The sequence below is a fragment of the Lissotriton helveticus genome, chromosome 1_1 (assembly GCF_964261635.1).
Source record: "Lissotriton helveticus chromosome 1_1, aLisHel1.1, whole genome shotgun sequence".
Classification (NCBI taxonomy): Eukaryota; Metazoa; Chordata; class Amphibia; order Caudata; family Salamandridae; genus Lissotriton; species Lissotriton helveticus.
The window spans coordinates 1,354,261,379-1,354,287,979 of NC_136057.1; the positions used below are offsets into that span (position 1 = coordinate 1,354,261,379).

At 44.8% G+C, this 26,601-nt stretch overlaps 1 protein-coding gene across 1 annotated transcript; it reads left to right on the plus strand.

Annotated features, from left to right (window-relative positions):
- The first annotated feature begins 1,099 nt into the window (after nt 1–1,099).
- Nucleotides 1,100–25,664, plus strand: CCDC134 (coiled-coil domain containing 134). Its single transcript, XM_078683327.1, has 7 exons — nt 1,100–1,337; nt 6,039–6,157; nt 13,734–13,855; nt 21,188–21,272; nt 21,797–21,978; nt 22,441–22,512; nt 23,152–25,664. The coding sequence occupies exons 2-7, from the start codon at nt 6,055–6,057 to the stop codon at nt 23,275–23,277; spliced, it is 690 nt and encodes a 229-aa protein (XP_078539453.1). The 5' UTR covers nt 1,100–1,337; nt 6,039–6,054; the 3' UTR covers nt 23,278–25,664.
- Nucleotides 25,665–26,601: the final 937 nt, after the last annotated feature.

The window sequence follows — 26,601 nt, forward strand, 5'->3', positions numbered from 1 at the left end:
TCAGTAAAATCGAAACGATAGCTTACCTCAAACTGCAAAAGAGCCGCGTATCGGAACCACTCCGTGCACATCGCTGCAGGGAGACGCCACGGGCCATGTTGGACCTAGAAAAGAGAGAATAAACATAAGATTAGCAAAAAAAAAAGCTTACATCAAACGAAAAAGCACAAAAATACAAGCAAGCATACATACCGTCGGAAGAAGTATTCAGCGACTTCTTGCAGAGACGAACTGCACAAAATGGCATTTACAATACTACGGCCATTTTCGGAGTTGGGGGCGTGGTTTTGAGGTTCTGAGTGACAGACAACGTCACTGTCTAAAGAACAGCAAAACTTACGCCCCCAAATCCGAAAAAGACGGGGCTAAATCGGAGTGATGCATCTCTCCTCCAATGGCTGGCCTCCGTTTAGGAAGCCAGCCAATGGAGGAGAGACGGGGCATGGAGGCGGGTTCTACAGCGCTACTAAGAGACATTAAATCTCCGACCCCAGACTGCGCAAGCGCAGCCTTTAGGTCCTCGACCTAAAAAGGACTCTGTTACCTTAGTTGAGGTTTATATAGGGCTGTGCTCTACGGTTGGTCATGTGACATGTTGGTGTTCATGGGTAGTGTTATTGAAACTTTTCTTTCATGGCTGCTGTGAATAAAGTGATAAAAAGAAATGAGAACCATAATCGGAGCCTCGGGCTTGACATAGAATGTATTCCTACTTCTATGTTTGGATAATGTCCCCGTTTGTATCATTTTAAGAAAATCGTCACATCACATGGGCCTTCCCCGTGGGTACGTTTTACATGCATTCCAATCAGATACGAGTGAGATAGTAAAAAATGAATCGGGGGAATGTATTTTCCCAATTGACTAACATGTACACATATTTAGGGGAAAGACAACTAAAATAACGCAATTTTTAGGCTTTAAAAATCGGAAGTCTTAAGCCTCACTCAGGTCAGGTATAAATGTAGGTCTTTGATGAAGTCCCTAACTGCATTTGACCTTCGTGAGGTGCAAGGCTTGCGGTCCCGCGATGCTGTGAAAGCAATGAATTGGGACTACAGAACAGAGGCTTGTGGGTAGCCGTGATCGGAAGTGTCGTGTCCCAGCAAGGGATGCCGGGAAGGCGAGTAGTATCTGAGTGCATCTGGAAGAGGAACGAGAAATCAAGAGAAAAGCAGCATGAGAGACAAAGGTGGCCGGCGGGAGTGACACCTCCCGGAGAGACCTTGCCTTGGTGTGAGCGAGCCTGCGGTCCCTCCCAGTAACACTTATGTGGAGGCCTTCCCTTGTGGAGCGAAAAACGAGGAGGGCGGATTGGAGAGTGACAGCCCTCGGAGGTGAGTGCTTTGGCTGCCTGAAGAGTGACAACCTGGGCAATAATTTACCCTCGGAGGTGAGAGCGTCAGCGCCCGAGAGGTAGCCCGCCTCCACGTGGATTTAGAGCCTTGTAATGGGGAGGGGGAGGCCCCCCTGACGTGAGAACCTTAGAGAGGGACCTGGGGAGTGACATTTAGCCCCCCAGAGACTCGTTCCCTTGAGTGTTGAACCCAAGTGGTTCTGCAGAGGGACCCCCCCCCTCCCCCAACAGCTGTGCCGTGAACATGGGGGCTTGGAGGTCTTAAAACTTTTTTTTCGTGTCACCCCGCCCCCCCCCCCCCCCCCCCCCCAACCCTAAATGTTTTAAGTCTGTGACCCCTCAAAACTTTATGATAGATAGTGGCTGTAGGCCATGACTGTTTGGAGTAGACTGAGATAGAAAGTGGCTGTGGGCCATGAGTGGTTGCAGTAGACTGAGCTTATTAAATAATTGGGGGAGGGGGCAATCGTGTTGCCTATAACTCACTTTAAATGTGAGCGATAGAGAGCAAATGTCCTTGAACGTAAACAGAAATTGATGGGGAAAAAAACACTGTTTCCCATACGTGGGTTGCAGTGAAACTCCTTACAGCCCTGGTCCCGATGCAAATGTTCCTGGTGCGCTAATGATGACTAAGGTTCTGCGAAGGAGGGTGTCTGCTATGGCTCTTTGCCACTCCTGGCCAATGTGCCAACCCCAAAGCAAGCTACCTCCGCTCTTTTGGAAAAAAAACCATAACTGCCTTATTTTACCCCACCACTCCGCAGCAAGACGTGGACGTCTGAGAGAGCAATAGCATTGGCAAAGTCAGCAAGACAGCTTCTAGTGAGGTGTGTGGTGCACCAGCTGGAGCCTGCACTGTGCCTGTCTCCAGCAAGCGAAAACGGATCTACTTAATCCGCCACAGACTAAAACTACGGTACAGTGCAACTGAGCGGCCTGGCGGGAGAAATAGGACTTTGGCACAATTCATGCCCTGCTAAGAACCTAGCCTGTTTACTTTGGGGTGGTAGTCTGGCTACCCAGAAGATTCAAACCCACCCCTTTCCCCAGAAGTCAATCGCGCTCTAGTTTGCAGAAACTGTATTCTGTTATACCTGATTATTGGGAACTGCATCCGCTAATACCAGCTGGTTCCGTTCCACGCTGATTTTAATCTTTTTCACTGTGTACCATGTTTTTGCCCTCTTGACGTTCATGTACCACATTCGGATGTGCGTGGAAGTAAAGTACTCTTTTCTTTTACATAAAGTCTTGTCTGGAGAATCATTTATTAATTGCTCTTATGTGTCTTATTGAGTTCTGAGTTTCTACTCCACATCAGCTCTCAGGTAGACTTCGCTACCCTGAGACTCAAGGGCTTAAATGGCGTAGTTGGTGCTCACCTTTGGATTCAACAGTAAGGTAAAGCTCCAAGACACCAGTGGCTAAAAAATAAATATTCGAGTTTCCCTATTACCCTCGATTGTCCTGGTACTCTTAAACATGGTATTGCAGTGCTTGTAAATATTCCCTTTCCTAACTTTAATTGGTTCATCCTTGATGCACATACATGAAGCACAGGTATACTATAACCCACGTTACTGCAGTAAATGATGTGTAGGAGTGGGTGTCATCCATAGTGAACTAGGTGTCCCACGGTGCCTGCTTCTAGTTCCCATTGTTGACACTGCTTTAGCTCGCATATATCTGACATGCTAAATTCTCCAGCACACCTCAATAGATCTGCTCATTGCCCCAGTAGGCCCATCACTGCTTGGAAAACATATAGCAATTCTCCCAGTGGGCAAGTGGATGCTTTTCAGTTGTAGAACGCAGGGCTAAAATGACAGGACACATAATAAATTGGACCCAACATCCTTTATCAGTTAAGTTTTTATCTCCGCAATTTGCTTCCCAACATTCTATGGGCATCTTGCCATATATAGCATTTCAGAATTATGCTTACCAGACAGACACAAAAGAAGGCTGAGAGAATACGCAATGCAGTTTGGAATATACAGCCATGTGAGACACCACATCCTAGATACCGCTAGTACAGACACATACAATTGGAATCAACAACTGTTTCTCAACATGAAGACTAATATATCAGTTACCACTCCACGTTATCATTTAATACCACTCTGTGGGCATGAAGGCTAACCACCGAGCAGTTGCCCTCTGTGCAGCAGTGTCCTTGTCATGGGAGGTTGTTCCCTAACCAACTACGTTTCTCTACAAACCAGTTCGTTCATTCTCTTGAAAATGCTTAATTAAAGAGGAGAGCACTACACTTCTAATCATGGTTGGTTGTCAAGGAACGAAGTCCTAATCTTTGTTTGCCGTGCATCTGTATAATTTGTTACAAGGGCATGTGAAGAGATGAGCAACCTCCCTGGAGTTAGTTTGTGATTTATTTGCTCCAAAGGTGTTCCAACCTGCATCCTCTTCCTGGTATAATGGCAGTCTGTACATTGACCACACATAAACATCCCAGATGTTTGAGACCCCTTAGGGTACTCTGCACTCCCCTGTGCCCCATTTTCTTGGGACCTTGACAGGCTAGTTGAACCTGCAAATTATTTCCTTCTCCTGAAAAGCATATAGACGGGGTGTCTGTCTTTGATCCAATGTCAAGGATCTTCCAATGTCTGAGAATAGCCTTTTTGTATTTTGTTGGGCAGAATGGTGTACGTAGTGACACTTATCATGCATAGTGGCATGTATAATGCATTTTTGACCCTCTTGGTTCTGTACATCTGATAGTTCCTCTAATGTAGTCTGACACTTGCTCAACCTATCTTGAAGTTTGGCTTTTCAGACTATTCTATACATGGTGACAACAATAACTAGCATCACAAATTCAGGAGATACCTAACAAGCTGCATTCTAATCCTGCCTTGAAGAAGTCCCATTTTTTTGTTGAGTGACAAAACATGTCTGCTCTCTTCTGTGTTCGTAATCAAGAAAATAATTAAAGGAAGCGGGAGAAAATGTACAAACTATATATGGCAGACTGATTTATTTTATAATAAATTATCGTTCAACACACAGTTTTGAAAATTTTACACTTTAAATGATCATACTTGTGTCTTCAAAGACCTACATCTTGAACGGTTGAGCCTCACTCTTGAATTCTTCCCAATTGGGAGATTTTCTTTGAATGCTTTAGGATGGAAGATGTCAAAATGCAGTGGCGAACTGTTTCTGTTTTCTTATAATGGATTCGAAATCTTAGTGTTATTCTTTTGCAGTGAGTATCAAATGAAGAAAATCCGCTAAAATGTTCAGGCTTTCCTGGGGGATCTCATGTGTTTTGAGGTTCAGATACTCAAAACATTCCCTTGGTAATGTATGAGAACCCATCCAGATCAACAAGACAATCAATATAGAAGGCAGTAATTATTTCTGTGAAGGAGTATTCTCATTCGGGTTCTTGAATTCTTCAACGTGATGGACATATAGCTAGCCATATCTCACTTGGCGCAAAGTTGAAACACTGAGGTGAAATAAAAACAGTAAAGATAAGTTACAATTGTGTATAAGACTAAAGGCAACCAATTGCTGCAAATACTGTCAAGAAATTTCTCTAGCATTATGGTCAAGAGGGCCTTTTTGAATGACCAGAGTTGGTTTATGTGTCTCAAGTCATCTGGGAAGAATTCTAGAGTACACAGATGTCGATAGAAAAGGTACACTGTTTACCTTACTTTTTTTTTTTTTTTTTTTTTTTTTTTTGGGAGGAACCAAAACAATTTTATCAACCAACATCGATGCTTTGACTGGACAGCTGGAAGTAAAACATTATATTAAATAGACTGAAGCCATTCCATATAGGAATTGGTGCACCAAAACTAAGCTCTCACACTTAATATGAGCAGTCACCGGGGGCCAATAAAGGCTCCAGAGCAAGGGAGTAATATTTCTAGCAATAGTAAATATTGCCTATTTTGTAGCACCCGTTTATAGGAAACGCCTGGTAGAGGGTTATAACATGGTCCAGAACGTCTCTGTGAGTAAACATAGAAGAGGGCTGAGAGAGTGACATCCCACCAGTTATAAGAGCTCCACTCCGGCGATGTAAGTGGTGTGGGTGAAAAAATGCCCATGCCTCCTCCGGACAAAGGGGCGAACCTGAAAGAGCCATATAGATGTGGTAAGGAAGCATTTACACTGATATATGAATAAGAACTGCGACCCCTGCCTCCACCTCCCCCACACCCTACTCTCCCTCTTCTTAGGCACCAGAACAAATTCCAACAAGATCAGGGAGCTCTTTGATACTGGGACACAAAGTTAAAATGGGACAGAACCTCTTCCACTGGGACCAGAAAACGCATACATGTTAGGATATGGAGTACACGGATGCTTGGACAAATAGTGTACAGCCCCTGGGTTACAAATCATTCTAGGACCAGATCTCTTGCACTAGGAGAGGAAAAATACATATGGTAACAGAACACACTCACAAACAATGGGACAGGGAGGCAATTGCATATTATAATTAACACAATTGTCTTCTATTGTTTGGGAGCTGGAAACCCTCTGTCCAGCTGATGGGCACCAAGCGTGCCTCAATGAACAGAACACGGGCACTTGAACTGTGAACACACCATGTCTGTAGTGACATCCTCACTCACTTTTTAAGGTGGCCGACACACTTTGACCTTTCCCCTGACCATGGTTCTTCCTCTTGCAGGTACCCAGCTACCAGGATGGAGCTTTTGCAGACGTGTAGCTGCCTCATTGTGCTGCTCCTTCCCCTGAACCATGCCTCAGACTCCAGGACCCAGAGAAGAGACACTGGCTTTGAGATCTGTATCCTTCCTCTAAAATGCTGCCTGCTAGTTGAACAGCATACCTGCAAAGACAGAGGGGCAAAATGTAAACTGCAGGAGAAATGGCATGACAACATTCTATCTATAAAAGGGGAGTGGAGCAATATGCTAGCTGCAGATGATGGTTACTGTGCTAACTTAGGAAGTGGTTTATGTTTTGTCGATGAAAGTTAGTAGTATGTAGCCGGCAAGTGGACATTAAACTCTGAGCGGCCTGCCAACAATGCACTGGGACATGTTAACATGTTGCTAAGGAGGGTGGGCAAAATTCTGCTTGCCGGGGCAGCTGACCTTTTGCTTGCACTGATGGGTTATATTGTATCTCTGACTTAAGCAGCAGTCCTCCAAAAGCGCCAGTGTGATATATGTGACGGGAACTGTGTTCTTCCTGCATGCAAGAATGTTTTCCCACTTGTGTTCATTGATGATGTGCTGTCTTTGAGTGAAGCAACTTCCTGCCTATAGTGGCAGACATGCTACTTACAGTGGGCAAGGCCTGATGTCTGTAAGATGGAGTGACGTGCATGCTGTGACTAGGGTGACTTCCTGATTGTAAAGTGCTTCAAGAGAACTAGTTGTTCTTCTTGTCAAAGTGCAGCGACCTACAGCAATAGGGAATACTGACCGGAGTAGATGGCCTCTTATTCCTGCATAGGAAGGAGTGGTGCGTCGTGCTCCTTTTTGAATGACAAATTTCCATTGCATTCGTAACGGAAAGTTTCAATTCTGTGAAGTACACAGAGGAGAGGATTATGCTCAATGTTCAGTCCTTTATTCATCGCTAGCAGACTTGAACATGCAAACAAAAAGTCACCTTTCCCATAAACCCTGGGGAAAGGGACTACAAAACTTTAACCAATCTTTGTCTCTAACTGTCCTCCTAACGCGTTGTTCCCACGGCACCTCCTCTTTCGGTCTTGCGACATGCGGCATTCCCAGCGACTTCTCTATTAAGCATTATTGTTGCCGGAACCTGAAATGCAAACGACATATTGAGATTCAGAGTCTCATAACGTTGCGGTTTTGTAAAAACGCAACACAGAAACTACCAAGCCAGTCAGTGGCACAATCCTTAAACAAAGACCTAATGCACACCAAAAATAGACAGTATAGTTAAGATGTCCCAATGGACATTAGTATGTACAAGTATCAACAATTGCAGAAAAGGAAAACGATGGTGACGGGATTCCTCTTTTATTGTAAGGATGGCCAGCCGACACGTGTTATGTCGTCAAGCGGTAACAGTGCTTGCACGACTCATCAGGGCTGTAGCGCGAAGGTATTGAACCACAGGTCGCTTAGCCGGTGATATTTCCGACCCGGCCTCCGCTCGAGACCAGGTTAAAACTAATCGTGAAGCTTAGGTATGGCTCCAAATTCATAAAAGGTTCGTGCATCAATGGTGCTTTACGATAAGTAAATAGTGCTCTGGACGCCTGTAGTTCGTCGGTGTCACCAAATGGTGAAGAGCATCCACTTAAAGGTACTTGGTAGTGAGGAAAAGTTGGATCCGTGTTTGTGACAGAAAATCATATAGTCACTTTCCGGAGTGTAATCTGTTTCTTTAGCGAAAGCCGGCAGGACGAGTAATCCTACGTGAAGGTTCCGGGTGCGGACCAAGTGGCACAATCCTTCACTCAGCAGTGGAAAAAACTAACATCACAAGAAGAGAAACCAACAACATGTACTTATACCTTACTGAACAACCTGATGCACGAACCCATAGAGACATATTATGCCCAAAACTAGCATAAATGGATGGGACATATCCCCAGAAACCATGGGTGGGAATAATCCTCGCCTCAGTGCCCTTAATGGAATTGAAACCTTCTGTTACGAATGTTAGGACATTTTTCATTCTGTGTCCGGACCAGAAGCGAGGATTATGCCTGTTCAAAGCTTGTCAACCATCAAAGAGGCCATATTCAAAACCGGTTTAAAGTAAAACTGCTTAAACATTGGTCTTTGGGCTCAATTAGCTGTGTTCAGAATGTCCTCAAATCAGGCCACCAGATTGAACGCTTTCAAGACCATGGCTCCTCTCACAGAATGAGCATCAAATTGTGAGATATCAATACCAGCCTCTTGCATAACCCAACATATCCATCTTGCAATTGTTTGGGAATACCCTGCCTTGAATGGTTTCTTCAGGGATATCAGCAATTGCCTCTCCCTGGGAGGTCTCAACTCTTCCGTCATACTTTCATGTCTTCAGACATTGCACCACGCACAACTTCGGAGAACCATCAAACACGGGTAGGAGATTGCCAGAGAATTTTATTTTGTCCTGTGAAAAATTTGAAAAGTACCCCCCTCTGGTGTGAAGACTCTGCCTATCAAATTTAGCACCTGGTTAAAATCCCATAAGGCAGAATATCTAGCCTCTGAAGGCAGTGAGAGACGAATGTCGTGCATCAGTTTACGAATCAATGGGTGCTCCCCGACGAGTGACCCTGGTTTGGCGCGTGACCAGCCAAAATAGCGGACCTGAAGGTATTGACCATTCTATAATCCAAACTTTCTAAAGCCAAAGATGCTAGGAAGTTCAGGATTTGGACAACCTCTAACCCCAAGGGATTGCAACCTTTTTGTACACACCAATGTTACCCAACTTGCCTATGCGGATTTATATCTTCTGTTGGTTCTGTCAGCCCAGGCGCATGCCAACATCTGCTTGGCCTCTGCTGAAAGGACAGGGACTCTCCATTGTTCCCTGTAATCCTCCAAGCCATGAGTGGAAGCTGCTCTTGAAGTACCAACGGGTGAGGATTCCCTAGCGGATCCTGGAGGAGATCCTGAGCATGAGGTAGATAGATTGGAGAATGCCAAGAAAGTTCCAGAAGAACTGGAAACCAAACTTGCGACCTCCAATACGGAATTATTAGGACCGTCTTACCTTTGTGGACACTCTCATGATCATCTCAAAGGGGGGGAAAGCATAACTCCACTCCTCGACCATCCCTGCAAGAAAGCATCTGTCGCCGCTGCCTTGGGATCCAGCCTCCAAATAAAATACCAGTCCACTGGATGGTCCAGGCGAGATGCAAAGAGGTCCATGGGGAATGGACTCCACCACTTGCCAATCAGTCTGAAAACCTGTGAAACCAGTTGCTGCAGACTTGTATCTTACCACTCCCTCGAACAGCAATCCACCTCTTCGTTGGAGCTCCCTGGAAGATATTCCGCCTTGACAGTTATTGTTGGATAGACAAAATGTCCACAATTCCTTGACCAGGAGTTTTGACTGAGGACTGGAAGGACTGGAACCCTCCCCCCCCCCCCCCCACCCCCACCACACCCCTCCATATGGTTACAGTACCATTATTTCTAGAGGCAGTTGATGTGGAGCTGTTGCTCCTCCACGGACCACTTTGTTGGTGGAGGAGTCCCCGTAGCGGGCCCCCTATCTGGATTTGATGGAGTCCAGGTCAATATTGAAGGCCTCTGTGAAGGTGAAAGGTTCTGAGCCATCAGAGGGCCCTGTAATGTAAGGTACCCGGATACACCACCTGAATGGAAGAGGATAGAAGCCCTACCACACAAGCCACTTCGAGCAGTATCGTCGATGGGCGAGCCAGGGTGCGCCTCTACTCACTCTGAATTTTCGCCATCATTCGGGAGGGAAGACTGAGCGTCTTGAAAGTGGAATTGATGACAACACCTAGGAACTTCTTCTGTTTAGACCGGGTCAACAGGGACTTTTGCTTGTTTATAATGAAACCCAAACCTTACAGCACAGAAATTGCAGTCTGCAGCTGTACCTGTAACCTGACTGGGCATCGATTTCATGAGAAGAACGTTGTTTAGGTATATAATTAGACTGAACCTCCGAGCGCAGAAAAACTCCATGCTGTTTTGAGAATCTTAGTGAGAAACCAAAGAGACAACGAAAGACCGAAAGGAAATGTGGGGAATTTGAATACCTGCCCTCGCCACAGAAAGTGCAGGAAGCTGCATTGGAGCAGGAAAAGGGGGACAGTCAAGTATGTATCTTTGAGATCGAGGAGAACCATCCAGTCTTCCATCTGAAGAAGATCGCGGAGCAAATGAATTCCTTCTATTTTGAAGTGGCACTAAACCAGCCACCCGTTGAACTCCTTTAAGTTGATGATGGGCTGTTGACCCCCATCTCGCTTCTCCACGAGGAAGATATTGCTCAGAAACCCTCGCTGGTGAAGAGAGGCTGGGACAATAGCTCTTTTGCAAAGGAAGTCTGTCTCTTTCTGGTCTACCAAGGCTCCTTGTGCTTCGGAGAAGACTAGTAGGTGTGGATTGCACTGCTGCTCTTGGGACCCGTAGAACTCCTTATGGAGCGCCTGTATCATCTGTAAGTCCCAAAAATCTGAGGTTAACTTTTACCAGTTATGTAGGAACAATGCCAGCCCCCCCACTTGTTGATAGGAAGACAGGCAAACACCTGCTTGATTGCTATGGCACTGGCTTCTAGAGGAACGACCTCTCCCGTGACCCTTCTGGCCTCTCCAGGAAGGGAAAAACTTCCCTTGTCAGGACCGGTCCTGCCACTGGTTCCAGTGGTAGCTATGGTTGAGCACCACCTGCCACGACTGACCTAGAGACAAATTTTAGAGCGGAATATTTTCTTTATTGAAGTTTGAGCCTTATTCAGAGAGGTAAAGTAAATGTGGTTACGAATTTGTCCAACTCTTTAATGAAAAGGTCTCCAAATAAACCCAGTTGGGCCACTGAGCCTGCTTTAGTGGAAGCCTTTGAGCTTAGAATCAACTTTTAATAATAATGACCCCCGCGTTTCTGTGGATAATGCGCAGTTCACATTTTCTAGAACAATGAGAGCGCATTGAGCCCAGTCAGACATGGACTCTGGCGAGAGTGCGGCACCAGAAGCCTTTGCCGCTTCTGCCAAATGCAGGATTTTTATGAGAGGCCCTAGGGTATCCAAGAGCTTGTCCTGGCATCACCTCAAGGACTGATCAATCCCTTTTTTGGGATTTCTATAATATATTTAGCCAAGAAAGTGGCCAGGCGGGGCAGGCCGGGATCTATATCTGGGGTGAGAGCCTCATTATCTGCTAGGGAGGACCGAGGGCGTTCGACACATAGACGTGCTTCTTTCTCAAGGAGTTGACCAATGCGCTCCGCCACATATTTGGCAACCTTAACAGATGGGGACATTCCGCTGACCTGTTGTGCATTAGATCATTGGAGTCTAGCATGTCAGAAGGGTCATCCTGGTCGTCATTCGAGGGATTTGGAGCGGACTTTGGTGACGGGCGCCAGGGATGGAAAGGTCCTGCGTCTTCCTTAGAATTCCCATAGGAGTTGTCATCGTCCCGGATCAGAAAGAGGAGACTCAATGAGTCGCCATCCAGTTGTGAGTCTAGCAGCGCCCCTGAATCATCCCCAAGCCCAGATGGGATTGGCCTGGCCAGGAATCACTTTTTTAGGCACTCTAACGCGCTTAGGTACACCTTTAAGTCAGCTTTATGCTTTTTTGGGCATTGGACAGTCTCTACATTTGATATCGTAGGACCCCATGGCTCGGGTGGGTCCAGCGTAATGCTTAGGGGGACCGGACAGAATAATGCAATTTGCAGTAAGCCCCGTTCTTAGGGCGCAATTGCAGAGGCCACTGCATGCTAAATGGACACATCAACAGCATCGGACAATTTGTCATCCAAAGGAAGGACAGGAAGGTATTCCTCCACATATTCCGCTTCCACAACACTGCAATGAGAATGATTATGGCAGATACCGTATAGTAGGCAACTCAGTAGTGCAACGCGAAGTTGCAGTGAATATTCTGTATACACCTGGGCTGTTGCAATATGGCTCCAGTTAGAATTTGGGCGTGCTAGAAAACGCGCATATTTGGGTATGTCTGGCCTCAGAACACCCTATAGCTCAAAGGGTAAAACAGCGCCTGGGCCATGTAGCGTATGACAATGAAAGCACACAGAGGACAGGTGTAACGCCTCCTACTGAGAGTCTACAGACTCCGGCGGGGCATGTAAGGCTTTTAGGGTCAGAATTCCTGAGGTACAATGCCCCACAGCAATGAGGACGTCACAAGTGTTTACGGCGCTCACGTTCGCCGCGGAGCATCGAGACGTGTAGAGCGTCTAATGGGTCGTCTCGCACACAGCACACGCCTGGTGACGGTCCCCTGAATAATAAACCCAAAAGTTCTACCTAACATTGGCATTGAGGTGCGGTCCCGCAGCATAGAGCAATACCAGTAGAAGAAAAAAGTACAATGGCAAACGCAATGAAGAATAACTTTTAGTGGGAGGGGGGGGGGCCGGGGGGGGGGGGGCAGGTCTTGAGATACTTAAGACATGTTGCATTCTGGAAGTAATGAGCGGTATGAAAAGTTTGGATGTATTTCGTCTTTAATAAAAACTCCGCAGTCTGCTTGGCATCAAAATTGTTGCTGTGAAATGTGTGTTTTTAGTTTAGGTTTCTTTTGCAGCTGCCAAATGGTTTCTGATGATGGATGTTTATTTGAGGAAGGATGCTTCTCTTTTAAAAAGATTTTTTTCAAAGGCTGATCCCTGTGGCATTAAATTGTAGTGCTTTGTTTTAACAATAACTGTGCACTTCGGTTTGTGTTTTAAGGTGATCATGTCTCATGATGGGTGTTTTGCCGTTTGGGTAAAGGCTGCCAAAGCCTTTGGTTTTGCCAGTTAAAAGTGGCTCTAATGAAGGCTGATGCTTTGCGAGGCTAGTGTTTTCTTTGTTGAGGGGCTTGCTTCAGAGAATGATAACATGGTGGAAGGCATATTCTGGTGAATTGTAGGTTGGTGAGGGGAATTGCAGTGTTATTATTATTATTTGGTGATGGAAAGGTGGGGTGCTCTTCCAGTGTTCGGCAGGGGGAGGAATGATGGGATGAGTTGTGGTGTTCAGCAGTTGCGGCTGTCACATGCAAATGGTGGTAGGGTAGGGAGGGCGAGCGGGAGGGGGAGCGCAGGGGGGTTAGTTTAAAGATAAAAACGGAAAACTTACCTTAAGTTGCCGTCCGCTTCCCGCCTGGTCTTTCCTCTTCCTTGTCAGAGCAGGCCCTGGGCTGCATCAGACTCCATGTCCAATCCACACGCTGCCCTCATGATATGAGAGCAGCGCAGTGGATTGGCCTGAGTTGGCTGAAAAGATGCTTGCTCGGGCAAAGGGAGTCTGTGCTGTTTCTCGAACCCAGCTGTTCAATACAGCCGTATTAGAGAAACCTAAGTGCGCATGTGTGTTTGTCAGGCCTGAGACAGGTATTCACACACATATTCGCACTTAGTGCACATAGCACTCCTCCAACCCCCCTCCCATGCCTCTGCCCGTCCCTCCCTGCACATGCTGGCTGAGCCAGCTGCCTAAAAGTAAAACAATAATGAAATATTGTTTTGTTTCTTAGCTGCTGACTCTGAGTCAGTGGGGTGATGCTCCTCCACCATTGCGGAGGAGCCGCCCCTGATGTTCAGATGTTTTGCAATATGGAAGTGCATTGGGGTTCTGATGGGGCGTCTGGTGGTATTTTGATGTTTGTCAGTGCAAGGCGAGCTGAGTTATGGCCCTTGACTAGACCTCAGATAAGCGGCTATTCGAAGTGAAACGGAAGGATCAGATCAATGCTTTGAACAACCTTGTTGAGCTGAATGATGTGAACCAGCAATACAAGATAATTGATATTATGCTAAAGGGACTGTTTAAGGTCAGAATGTGCTTTTAATTTCCACTGAAGTCTTCTGCAAGTTTATCTTTCCATTGCCCCAATCCCTTCCACTGTGCCTTCTTTATGTTCACTCTGCCACTTTCCGCCTTGGTTTTCTCAGCCTTCCCCCTGCCACACATTTTGTTTTCAGTTAAAGCTCCGTTGTTGATAAGGGTTGGTATTAGGACTGACTTTATATGGTAGTTGTTTGTATTGCAGAATTCCATAGGTTCCATGGCAGCTTCTGGTTTAATCATTTTCTGCCTAGTCAAATTTGTTAAATGTTGAGTCCCACTGTGTGCAGGTAAAAACCTTTTTACACTATTTTGTGACACTGTAGTCCTTTCAAGTTCAAGTTTAAATACTTTATTCGACAACATTGTCATAAAAGCTTTCATCCCTATCTAAGCATAATAAATACTAATCTAATAGTATAAAAAAACATATTAAATAGCATGCAGTATTGCTTTGTTGGCGAATAAAAAAACTTTAAAATTTTAGACATTAAAAGTATCATCACAGTCCAATGGAAGTTCATGTAGTTCATGGGGGTTTTAAAGTGCGCGTGCGTATTATCCAAGCCCATCCCAGGAACTTGGCGACTGCAATTACAAGTTGAGGGGCACAGTTTGATTTCAGGACCCTGTAAGCCTCGCGACATCTCCTTGTGCCCAGGTTTTTGCATGCAGGTTTCAGCCATCTGCTCCTTGGGGCAGCGTATAATGGACATACGAATAAAAAGTGCAAAAGATCTTCTGCATGGGATTTGCAATAAAAGCATGTGCTAACGTTATCAGGGGACCATTTAACAGTAAAAGCATTTAGGGGTAGGGTGCCGACTCTAAACTGAAAAAACAATTTCCTATCTAGAGGCTTGGAGATCAAATCCCAGTACAATTCAAACATAGGGAGTGTTTTTATCTCTAAGAACTGGGATGTCAAGGCAGGGGATTGGCTGGAAACCAATACGGCATTATTTATCATTTCCCAGTATAGCTTTTTCAATGCATTCTTGGAAGGAAAGACATCTGGGTCGGTTTCAGACCACAAGTGTTCAAGGTGCAATTTTTGAAGTAGTTTCCTCACCTCTTTTAACCAAACTACTTTGTGAAAGGTGTCAGAATTGTCAACATCCAATAAGGCAGCAGCATAGTGGCTCAGTTCCGGGGTAGTTTTTATACGCCTCCAATATAGGAGGGGGCGGAGTCTAATCATGTCCTCAATCCTTTTCCTCCCCAGATCATAAAGGAGAGGAATGGTGGGGGTACTCTGTGGGACTCCGATTAAGCCTCGCAGGAATTTATTTTCTGCCGCTGATAAAGCCTTCAAATTGGTGAAGCCCCAAAGTTCTGACCCGTAAAGACATGCACCCAGCACTTTCATGCCGTAAATCTCCAATGTTGGCTGTATTGGTTTTGAAAATGAAGTTTTATGCTTCTTTGTTATTGCCCCTGCCAACTGATTATATTTTAACATTACGAAGTCCATATGAGAACTCCAATTCATACAAGCGTTCATAGAGATGCCTAGATAGGTAAAGGCGTCAACTTCTTCTAAAAAAGCCCCATTGTAGACCATTTTCCCCTTGTATTTCTTAGAGGGATTCAGGTTCATAAATTTTGTTTTAGATGTATTTATTTCTAAGCCTCGGATCCGGCAGAATTCTCCAAAAGCGTTTAGTGTCTTTTGTAGGCCGCTAGGAGTCCGCGAGACCAGCAAGGTATCGTCCGCGAACATGAGTACTGGAACTCGCTTCCCATCCAGTAATGGAGCATCTGTCGGAGTTTGCTTCAGAAAGTCCACAATACCGTTAATGTAGAGGGAGAATAGCGTGGGAGCCAGGACACAGCCCTGCCTTACTCCTCTCTCCACAGGAAAGGTTTCCGTGACCTCCCCCTGGGTTCCCCACCTTATCCGGGCGTAGTTGTTCTCGTGGAGTCTTACAAGCAAAGTTAGTAGTTCCGGGCTTATTCCTAGATCCCTTAGAACACCCCAAAGTTTTTGACGGGGAACTAAATCAAATGCGGCCTTCAGGTCAACAAAAACAGCGAGCAGGGGACCATTTAGCAGGGTGACGTTCTTCCAATATATAATTAAAAAGTGAAACACTTGGTCAACAGAGCTGGTTAAAGGGCGAAATCCAGCTTGATAAGGCGAAAGAATGTCCTTGTCAACTATCCAGGCTTGTAACTTCTTTTGAACCAGCCTACCCATCAATTTTTGGGCGCAGTCGATAAGGCTGATTGGCCTGTAGTTGCTTGCTAGAGCCTTATCTCCTTTTTTGTAAACTGGAATAATTTCTGCTCCTTTCCACGTTGAGGGAATCTTCGCCCCCTGTGCGATAGCATTCCCAAGCCATACGAAATATTTGCACCAGCTATCTCTGTCTAATAGGAAAACGTCAGCCGGTATACCATCAATGCCTGGTGCCCTGCCTCTGGTCACTCCATCCATTGCCTCATGTACATCTTTTAGTGTGAATGGTCCATTGGCATAGAAGACCCTTTCTAGGGGAAGAACTACCTGTTGTCCTATACTGTCAGCGTATTGGGGTTTGAAGAAGTCAACCCAAGACTCTTTCGGGACGTGATTTTTTGGGCATTCCGCTACACCCCCTGAACCCCATTTTAGTATGGCCCAAAACTCTTTCTGATGTTTGTCAGCACAAGCCTTCTTCAGTTCTAACCAGAAATTCTCATCCCATTGCTTTTTTGCCTTTACCTGAGTTTTTCTATATTCATCTCTGGCTTTCAAAACTCCCGTTTTAGACCTAAGAGCATTACTAAGGTTATGCCTTGCTAATCTACATGATTGGTCGTACCAACCCTTTTTTGTAGGTTGTCCATTTCCCTTCTTCTTCTTGCCAGCCTTCAAGAATAATTTCTGGAGGTTGGCAAAAAACTTTGGCTGTGACTCTTCAATTATCTTTTTAAAATTTCCATCATTCATTAAAACCTGCAATCTGGCAACTTCATCAATAACTAGCCCCTCGAGGACCTGCCTATCCTCTGCATTGGCCACTAAAGTTGCCCATCTAACATGACGAACGTCGTTTGTTAAAACAACGTCTGAGGTCATAAGGTTCCTAGCTAAATTTTCTGTCATGATTTTTTGTTCAAGATTAAATGTTAAGGACAGAGGGTTGTGATCACTCTCCAACCTGGATATGACCTGCATATCGATCACTTTGTTCCAGACTCTAATGTCTATCAGAATATAATCAATTCTGCTGCTTGATCTAAGATTATCAAAGGTATGTCTACCGTGAGGATCAGAGGGAGTACGGCCATTTACTGCCCTCAATCCTCTGGATAGGCATAAACTTTTCACCTGAATAGCTACTTGTGACCATTTTTTAACCACTGGAATGTCCAACTGAGGGATTCCCCATTTCGTGTCTTCTTCGTAGGTCAGATCATTGTCCTCACAGCCTAGAGGTTCAAATGTTGTATTTAGGTCTCCTCCTACTAATATATTATACTGAGTAGATAACTTCTCTAGGTCCGCATCTAGAGAAGCTATTATATCTGAGGGTATACCCCCTAGAGTCCCCCTAGCATAGATGTTGTATATTGCCAGCTTGCAACCATCGTTGCAAGTAAGCAGGATAGAAAGTAGGTCTCTGTTTGGAGTAAGATTTTGCTTAATAGTACATTGCAGAGTTTGCCGTAACCAGATGGTTAAGCCCCCTGAAGGGCGTCCCCTTAGATTCTTCTTCGCGGGCACATAAAAGTTCAAGAATCCCTGGCGAAATACTGGAGACACTGACCATGTCTCTTGTAACAGTACAATGTCATAAGAGTCTATAAAGTCGTTCCATTCCGGGGTCTCAGTTTTATTTTGGATACCTGCAATATTCCAAGAGATAATCTTAATGGGGCTTCCTCTTTCCATACTCCTCTTATTTAAGGGAGTAGTCAGGTTAGGGGAAGGTTCATCAGATAGGGACCTTACTTCAATCAATGTAATACCTGGTTGAGCAGCTAATGAGCTGTTCTCCACTGATTCAGTGGTACAACCACTAGGATCGGGTGTCCTACGGCCTGTTTCTTCTACCATAGTAAGACTAGGGTTCCCGTGGTGAACCTCTATAATCTTTAGATGCCCTGCACTCTTCTGGCTATCCAGTCAATCACATTGGCTTAATCCTGATATGGCAGAGAACCTATTTTCTAACGTAATTCCCCAGTTACTTTTGTTTGGTGGATATTTGGATTTTCTAGTGATGGTGTTCCATTTAGTTTTTAGCAACGTTGGGTTTATGGCATTTCCCCTTTTTGTATAAAAGAAGTCCAACGTTAGTGGCACAATTTCTGTTGATCTTCGCTGAGGGGGGTATATATTAGCTAGAATGTTTGGTAGGGCTTCGGGATCTGAGAGGTGCAACACCACGCAATCCCCCCTAAACTTTTTACAGCCACCTCCGATCCATTCAACCCTTCTAGCTTTTACTATTTCTTGTGCCAGTTGGTCCCTGCCTCCTGGCTTAAAAGCCATATTCTTGGATAGCCAATGGAGTGATTTATTTATCAATGAGGGGATATTCTCCTCTTGTCCTGGTTCTAGTTGAGGAACATTTGCTAGAACCAGAATTAATGGGAAAGCTTCTACTATTAGTTCTACAGGACCCCTATCCAGGTTCTCTATTTCGTTAGTATTTGTGGTAGCGGGCCCTGCTGAGTCCTCAACCCTCGGGACTGGATTTATAGTTCCTATCCCTTCTCCCCCTTGACCAGGTTGGTGTATGGTGTTTTGAGAAGTGCTTGCGACACTACCTGGGCAGACTATGGCTTTAGTGTTTTTTGGGTCTACCATTGTCGAATTTGTATGGGCTGGCCTAGGTGTTTCTATTATAATTTTTTGCAGAAGCGATCCCAATCTAGTGACCTCTACTGTGAGTGAATCAATTTTGCTTAGAAGTGGTTTGGTGATCACTTTGATTTTGTTATCTATAGCATTCAGTAGCTTTTTGAATTGGTCTTCGTCTAGATGGATTCCACCTCCCCCTTTATTCTCAATATCGTCACCATGTTTATCCTCTGAGGGAGCCTCAAGACATTTTTTCTCCGATCTAAGTCCGCCCCTTTTAGGTATATTTTTACCCTTGTTTTTCGTTATTCTGGGGGCTGGCACCGGTGTAGGGGCTTCCTCCTCTAGGGTATTACTTTCAACGTCTATAGTGCAGTCGGAGGTTGTTTCATTTATTTCGACTAGAAGTTGGGTCAAAGAGTTGGTATCGGGTATTTGAAAAACCTCATTGCTAATGTCAAGAATTGAGACTGGTGGAGGAGTATTGCCAATAAGCATGTCCGGAGAGTAGCTAAGACCCAATGAGGACCTCCTATCTTGGTTGATTTTGGCAACTTTCTGTACCATGTAGGTTTCAATTGTATTAATTGGAGCGGAGGATGCTTTGGGTTTAGTCATATTAGTATCAGCAAAGGCAGTCCTTGGGGTGTCAACAATATGATGATCCCGCCGGATACAGAAGTAATAGGGTGGCAACACTTACTTAGTTGAGATTGAACAGCGTTCTTGGCCCTGCTCCTGCCTCTTCGTGCCGATGAGGGCCGTAGAGGGCCCGCCCTTTGCCCGGGCTTAGCCCCGGGCGCTCCCGCGCGCGACTCGCGGGGGCGAGGGGCGTTCCGTTCTTTCAAGCGCCTCCGGGCGCTCGTGCGGCGTCACTTCCGCCGCCGGGGCACCTGGGTGTTGTAGTCTGGATGGTCGGTGGAGCGCTATGGAAGTGAGCGCTGCTAGCGCTGGCCGTTTCCCTCACGGCGTAGTTTAGGTGCTGGAGCGCTGGAAAAGGCGAGCTATCTGCTGTCCTAGCTGGCCGTTCACCTCACGGCTTTTGGAGTGTAGTCCTTTCATTTGTCAAGGCTATGCATGTGTCTGATGTAACAGCAGACTGGCGGCTTTCCCACGGCTCGAACCCCCAGGCTCTTTTCCGATACACACACAAAAGCCCTAGAGTTCCAACCCCTAAAATGGATTCTTATTGCAGCCATGGGCATAGGTTAACCAGATTTGACTGATTCGCCCTAAGACAGAGTTATATAGGACAGACTGGAGAGTCCCTGGCCATTGTATATGGATGTTTGCAACCTGTTTGTATGGCTATTTTGTACTTCTAGAAGTGGGATGTAGAGTGTGTGTGATGGTTTGACATTTTAGTTTGTGCCTGCACTCAAACAGCCTTTGGATAGGTTACTTAGTACTGAGTGACCATTCTGGGCACGTCGAAAATTTAACGTGGACGTCTACCAGCCTGATAATGCATAACTATGGGACAAAACTATGTTGAAAGAACGGTATTTTTAAAAAATAAACCTCGCTCTTGAAGAATTATAAAGTAACTCACACCCTTCAAACTGTACTTGTCAACTCGTGGTTGTTAGTATGAAGTACATAAATTGAAGGGGACTGACCTGTTAACTTGCCTGAATAATGTTATCTATTAAGTGTCCATATTTAAAGTGCAGGAATGGTTACAGTCTTTGACTTTGGAATTTAAAGCTGTCAGAAATCAGGGTTTGGCTTATGTGTGTTACATTTCCACGTGTTAACAAGTGTCTTGACAATAATTACTTTGCATAGAATTGCATTTGGGGAAAGGAATCTTTACATTTTCAGAAATACCAGTTTCTTTGAAACGTTGATTGGGCTGGAGCACTCCACTACTATGGGTATTTACTCTAGTAGGTCAGCTGGGCTACACTCGTTCGTATTCTAGATTAGCCTTGAAGAGTCTAAAAGGGCTGACTCCTAATCAGTCATACATCAGGTGGCCTTGCTAGGCAGCACCGTAGAGGGACCGACTGCGCACCAGACCTGTGCAATTATTGTTGAACTTTAACATATACAAACTAGATTGCCTTTTTGGACAGCAGGCGGGCAAGGAAGCCTGAAGCGGATTGAGGGTTAATGTAAGAAATGCAGATGCGCATGGTCTTGTCCCCAAATCTGGCATATTTGTGTTCAAGTCTGTTCTGATCATTCTGGCAGAGAGGTTGTTAAATTTGAGTAAACTGCAACTTGAAGTCATGAAATCATGAACTGGTGATAGTTTTATGTGATTAGTCCCTCTTCATGGTCTCAACGTGTGACTATGTAGGTGACAGGGAAGTGGGAATACATGAGAGTTGCAAGAGTTGCAAGAGTTTATTTCAGCAGATATATTTCACAGTCCTTGTTCAGATTTCGTACTTGGCAAAAGGACCCATCAGTGCAGATTTCAGTTTTGAATCAAGTGTCCCAGTTGGGAACCTCACTTTGGCCTGGCTGAATAGGCCTTTATCTGCTGGCTGTGCTTAAGTCTTCTCTTTCTCACAGGTGCTGGAAGACTCGAGAGCCATTCTGGTCGCTGGAGATGTCCAGCCGGATGGTCCGTTCCCTGAGGATGAGAAAATCAAGGATGGTAAGAAGCCTATAATGTGCTTCTTCTTGTTGTAGAAGCTTTTGTTAGACCCACATGATATGGGTTCTGCATAGCTGATGGTTCCCTCTGTAACCGGGTATGTAAACAGTAGTCTGACGGCTGCCAAAAATGTATCTATCCAAGCATGCATGGTTGACCACCAACCTCCCTCATACCATTGCCACATGCCTGCTCAGTGGAGCACTTTGGGCAATGGCATAGCAGACACAGTGATTGACCTTGGGTGTTGCTGTGAACTAAGGTGTTGTATGCTTCATCAACCTCCTGACCGTGGCATACTGCCATTGGGTTCGTTACTGCACTGCTGAGTTTGTAATCTTCAGTTCCCATATTCCTGTCTGTCCTTGCTGCTCCTGCCCTGGTGTATACACTGTTCTCTACTTTCACTGTTTGCTTTGTACTGCAGCTTCCTTCATGTACCTGATAGCCCCCCTGTCTATAAAAGCAAGCATTTGTTTTTGATCCCAGCTTCCTCGCTTCAGTTAAATTTTTCTGCCTTACAGCATACTCTCATGCAGTTGAGAACTCTGCTTTCTTTGGTGACGTGGTCCTGCGCTTCCCCAAGATAGTTCACCACTACTTTGACCGCAACTCCAACTGGAACAACCTGATCCGCTGGGGCATTGGTTTCTGCAACCTGAGTGGGGTCTTTGATGGTGGCCCACATGCTCAACTTTTAGGGCTGGTAAGAGATGCTGCCTATTCACAATGCATAGGAGATTGAAGAAAGATTTGCATGTCGCTAACTGTACTCTCCCATTGCTTGGGGGTAAGCTGTCGGAGAGGTGCCAGTGATTAGCGTGATAGCGGTCTCTGATAAAGTAGAGTTGATCTTGGCAACTGTTTTAAGAATTTCAAATCCTTTTAATATCCGCGATTGCCCAACCATGGTGCAGAGCAATGTGGTCCCATAATACTCTTCTCTGGGTCCTATCATTGTGCATAGCATTACATGTTCCTGAAGGGCTTCAGCTGGTCATGTGATGCTTAGGAATGCTAGCTGGCCATCGCCCATTTGAATACTGGCGATTGTCATGGCTTGTTATGATTTTGTGCTCTGAGTGGAGGTTACCACTGAGGGAGTGTCTGTCCAACCAGCAGGGGTGAATGTGTGGTCAACTATGTGTTTTTTTCTTGTATCCTGCAGATGGCCCAAGAACTGGGAATAAGCGAAAAATCCCCAGATTATCGGAACCCCTTCAAAAGCGATGAATCAGAGGTGAGAAGTCAAGAGATTGGGGAAGGGTGGCACTGAATTTTATGAGATTATTGCATACATTTAGGATTAGTAATAAAATTGCATTCTCCACCCTATTTTTATTATCTCTGTGTACTGTAGCTGCCGAGGGTGGTACCTGCTCTGTGTTAATTCTCCTGACAGTCAGTCATCGAGTCTTTGTTTTCCTTCGGTCATACCTTTCTTTGTCACTTCTCATTTGAAGAGATAAAATTACGAAAGTTGTTGGGAGAGGATTTTAAGTATTTTAATGACAAAAGGGATGGTGAGTCAGAGGACCCCTTCGTGCCATCTTACAGCTGTCTGTCGATCCAGACCTCTGTCATGGATCTACAGTTATTCTGTTTGCTACGGAGCTTAATTTTAGTGCAGCGTGCTACCGAACCTAGGAGTCAATGTTGGTAAAGTGGTTGAACCCCCAGGGATCATCAATGTTTGTACAATGCACTATAAGCCCCAATGCTCGATGATTATGCTGTGGGCTGCAAAAGCTAGAGCTTGATAGTAAGACAGTGTGCTGCTAGCTCCAGTGCTCAATTGTGAGTAAACTCTGACTCTTAATTTCAGATCTTAAGCACTTATCTGTTACTTAATTCGGGGCTCTCTTGCAATATTTTTCAGCTCTTTCCTAACACCGATATGTTCCAAAAAGCCCTCAGAGATGAGGAGAAGAGAAGGAAGAAGGAGGAGAAGCGGAAGGAGATACGAAAAGGTCCACGGATCAGCCGGTCCCGGTCTGAGCTCTGACCCTAGAGCAGCTAAGACTGCAGCATGGTAGCAAATGGACAAACAAATAAGATTGGATTTGGATGCTATACAAAAAACCAGGGGAATGGTCCACCGCCCGAGTGATGAGGCAATGCAGGAGTATTTGTGTCTGTGAGAGATGGGTAAACCCTTTAGGCAGCAGTGGAGAAAGGTGAGTTAATGCCTTCACTATTGAGGTACCTATAGGGAGCTTAGAGCCCACAGCTGACTCTCTAGTTCTGTTTTTCCTCTTTGTTCTCAACCCAACGCTCTTCTCCCAATCTGTCCCTCCATGATCCCTCTGCATTACGCACCAGCAAAGGTTACCTGTGCCACAACACTAGTCTCCTCCTCCATTGATCAGCTGACTTCTCTGCCCCTCCTGTTGATTCAAAATCTTACCTGTAGGTTTTGTCTCCTAGCCCCATCCCCCAACCCTCTGGGTTTGAAGTGTTGACTCCTGACACCCTTCACCCTCCCCAGTGGGTCTGTTAGCTCATGTCACCCTCCTGATGTGTACTTTGCCAACTCCCTGCTCTTTAGTCTTCTTTCTGTCTGGTCCTCATCCCTTGTGCTCCAGTAAATATATTTGCTGGATTCTGTAGGTTTGTCATTTTCTGCTACTTATGTGTATTTCCCCTCTTGCACTGTAGACTAGTTGAGATGCCCCCTCTACTGCTCCAGAGATTGTTCTTGATGCCAGTTTAATGCCCTCCGTGTTCTTTCTGGCACCAGGGCTTTGTTCCATAGTTTAGTTTTTGGACACTGCTATCGAAACCATATAGACTCTTGGAGGTGCCCTGTTATTTATTTGTATTTCCATTGGTGCGCCACATCTTCCACATAAGAACCAGTGCTTAGCTTGCTTAGGTTGGATTCTTTTGAATTGATACTTCACTTATTTCTGTTGATGCCCAAATAACTTTTTAGTGGCCAAACCTAGACTATTATTTCTGTGTAATATGGATTTTATATTCCCACTAAACTCCCTGATTTTATAGGCTATATCTTCCTTGTCATATCTACATTCTGGGGATCACTTTGAACCGTCCTATTAGTGCTGTTGATTTGAGCCCTTTTTACTTTAAATTACTTTGCTTTGTTTGTCCTTCACCTAGACTTCATAGTGTCATTGACAAAGTCCCCTTGTCATACAAGTTTTTTTTAACTCCAAGTCCTGTTTTTACTAGTGCCCCATTATTTTTCTTTAGGTTATTGTTGGATCCCGTCATTAGTGTGCCTTTCCATTACACATCCATGATGTATATATGGTCCAAAATGCATCTTTTTTAGGCTAGTGGATTTCATTCTATACCATTGGTGCTGGTACTCCAAGCTCCTGGAGTGATGACCTAGCTAGCTTCCCACGTGGCTGCCAGTGGTGGTGCGATATTTTCCTGGTTCACAAGTAGGAGCTTATTTTCCGTTCTGTAATTGAGACTGGTCAAGGGTTCCCCGTTGTGTCCAGTCACAGACCTAGTTTTCTTCTTGATGGCAGAGCTTCTGGTCACCCTCATCACCCCTGAGTGGCGATGATAGGGCAAGGCTTCCTCCGGAGTGATGGTTGTGGTGTCTTGATTTCCTCAGGCTATGGCATTTCTGATCAGAATTCCCCATGGCAGATTGTAGGGGCCTGGCTTATCTTAAGCAGTGAATGGAGGGTGATGATGATGGAGTTTGGTTTTAAAGAATGAAAGTCAAGTGGCCTTTATTCCCCACAAGGGATTGAAGCAGGGCTGAGCTTCTTCCCTAATTGGAACATTGCAATGGGGACTGATGTTTGATGAATGGTTGTGGAGCTGATTTCCACCCCAACTGATTGCAGAGCAAGAATTTCCCTTGTGATGTAAGCTGGGCTTGGATGACCGCCTAGAAGGGGAGCTTTGGGGGTCCAGCCTTCTCCTATTTGACGGTGCAGTTAGATTATTTAAACACTGGCCATATGTTATGCAGTAAAATGTGGGTACAGATGATCAAAGATAAAGGTGGTCAAATAGATCTGAATGAGGTACTGAGTTACAGGGCTGAAGATCAATGACATGGAGATATACATTGGTAAAACAAAAGTATGTGAGTAGGATTGATGCGGTATGTGAATCTGCAGTCATAGAAGTTGATTGGCAGGGCTGTATTAGCAGGCAGGTCTCCAGCAGTCTAGTCATTCTCAAGAGCTCTCATTTTGGCATTGTTCTATCGCTTCTGGCTCACCCAGTTAAACCTGTATGTACCGTAGGGTTTTAAAAAATGATTTTCCAGACGCTTGGTGACTGTGTAAATCTTTGGGGGGGATACAATCTGTGTGCCAGATTATATTAGAATTCCTGTTCGTGTTTGAATTTTTCTGCTCTGAGTCAATTAAAAATGTGTATTTATGATGTTTTGACTAAGAATGCAAATGTTGTAGTTTTTTTCTTTCTTTGATATGTGAACTAGATTCTTGTGACAGAAATCTGTGCTAAAGCTGAATCCAGAAGTTTGTAAATAGTTATTTACAAAAGCAAAAAATATGTGAATCACAGTGATACTGCTAAGGGTTCCCTATGCATTATGTGAACATGAACCTAAAACCACACAAGTGGAGAGGACACATTTATTTTCATCCAAAGGGCTCCAAGAGAGATCTTGTGATGAAACCGAAACAAAAGACTAGATAAGTCGACAAACTGAAATCATGGCATAATACACATAATCAGATTGATACTAGAATATAAACTTTCAGAATTCAGCAGTCTGTTTGAGAATTCTTGCCTCCAAAACCAGGCACGAATGAGAGAGAACGTGGCTGCCACTACTACAGTTAACACTAAGGCAACATTTCTAAATTCAACAATCTCTGCCTTTTGCACTATCGTAGTATAATGTTTTAAGCAAATCGATCGTCATAAGTTGCTTATAGCTTGAAACACATCATTAGGATTTTTGAGCCGCTTATTGCTTGAATTGTTATGTACATCATCATCCGTGTCTGGTAAAGTAAGGAGAAGGAAATAAATATTCTTTATTTCCAGTAAAACAGTTATTTGAACATATGCAAATCATGGTAAATATATAAAAAAGATAAGCAAAATGAAAACTGTTATAAGTATCTCTTGTATCTTCATTCTCAGTACCCCAAGTATACCCTTAACCAAGATCATATACTCTGTCCGTCACAACTAAAGACATTATTTCTTTTGTGTAATTCATCAACACTATCACAATTGCGATCAATCCAGTCATGTGTACTCAATAAAACACTTGTTATGAATGAGCAGCACACAGAATCTACAATATCACAAACTTCACCTCCACCCTTGGCAGCCAGGACAAAATCCAAGCCATTCT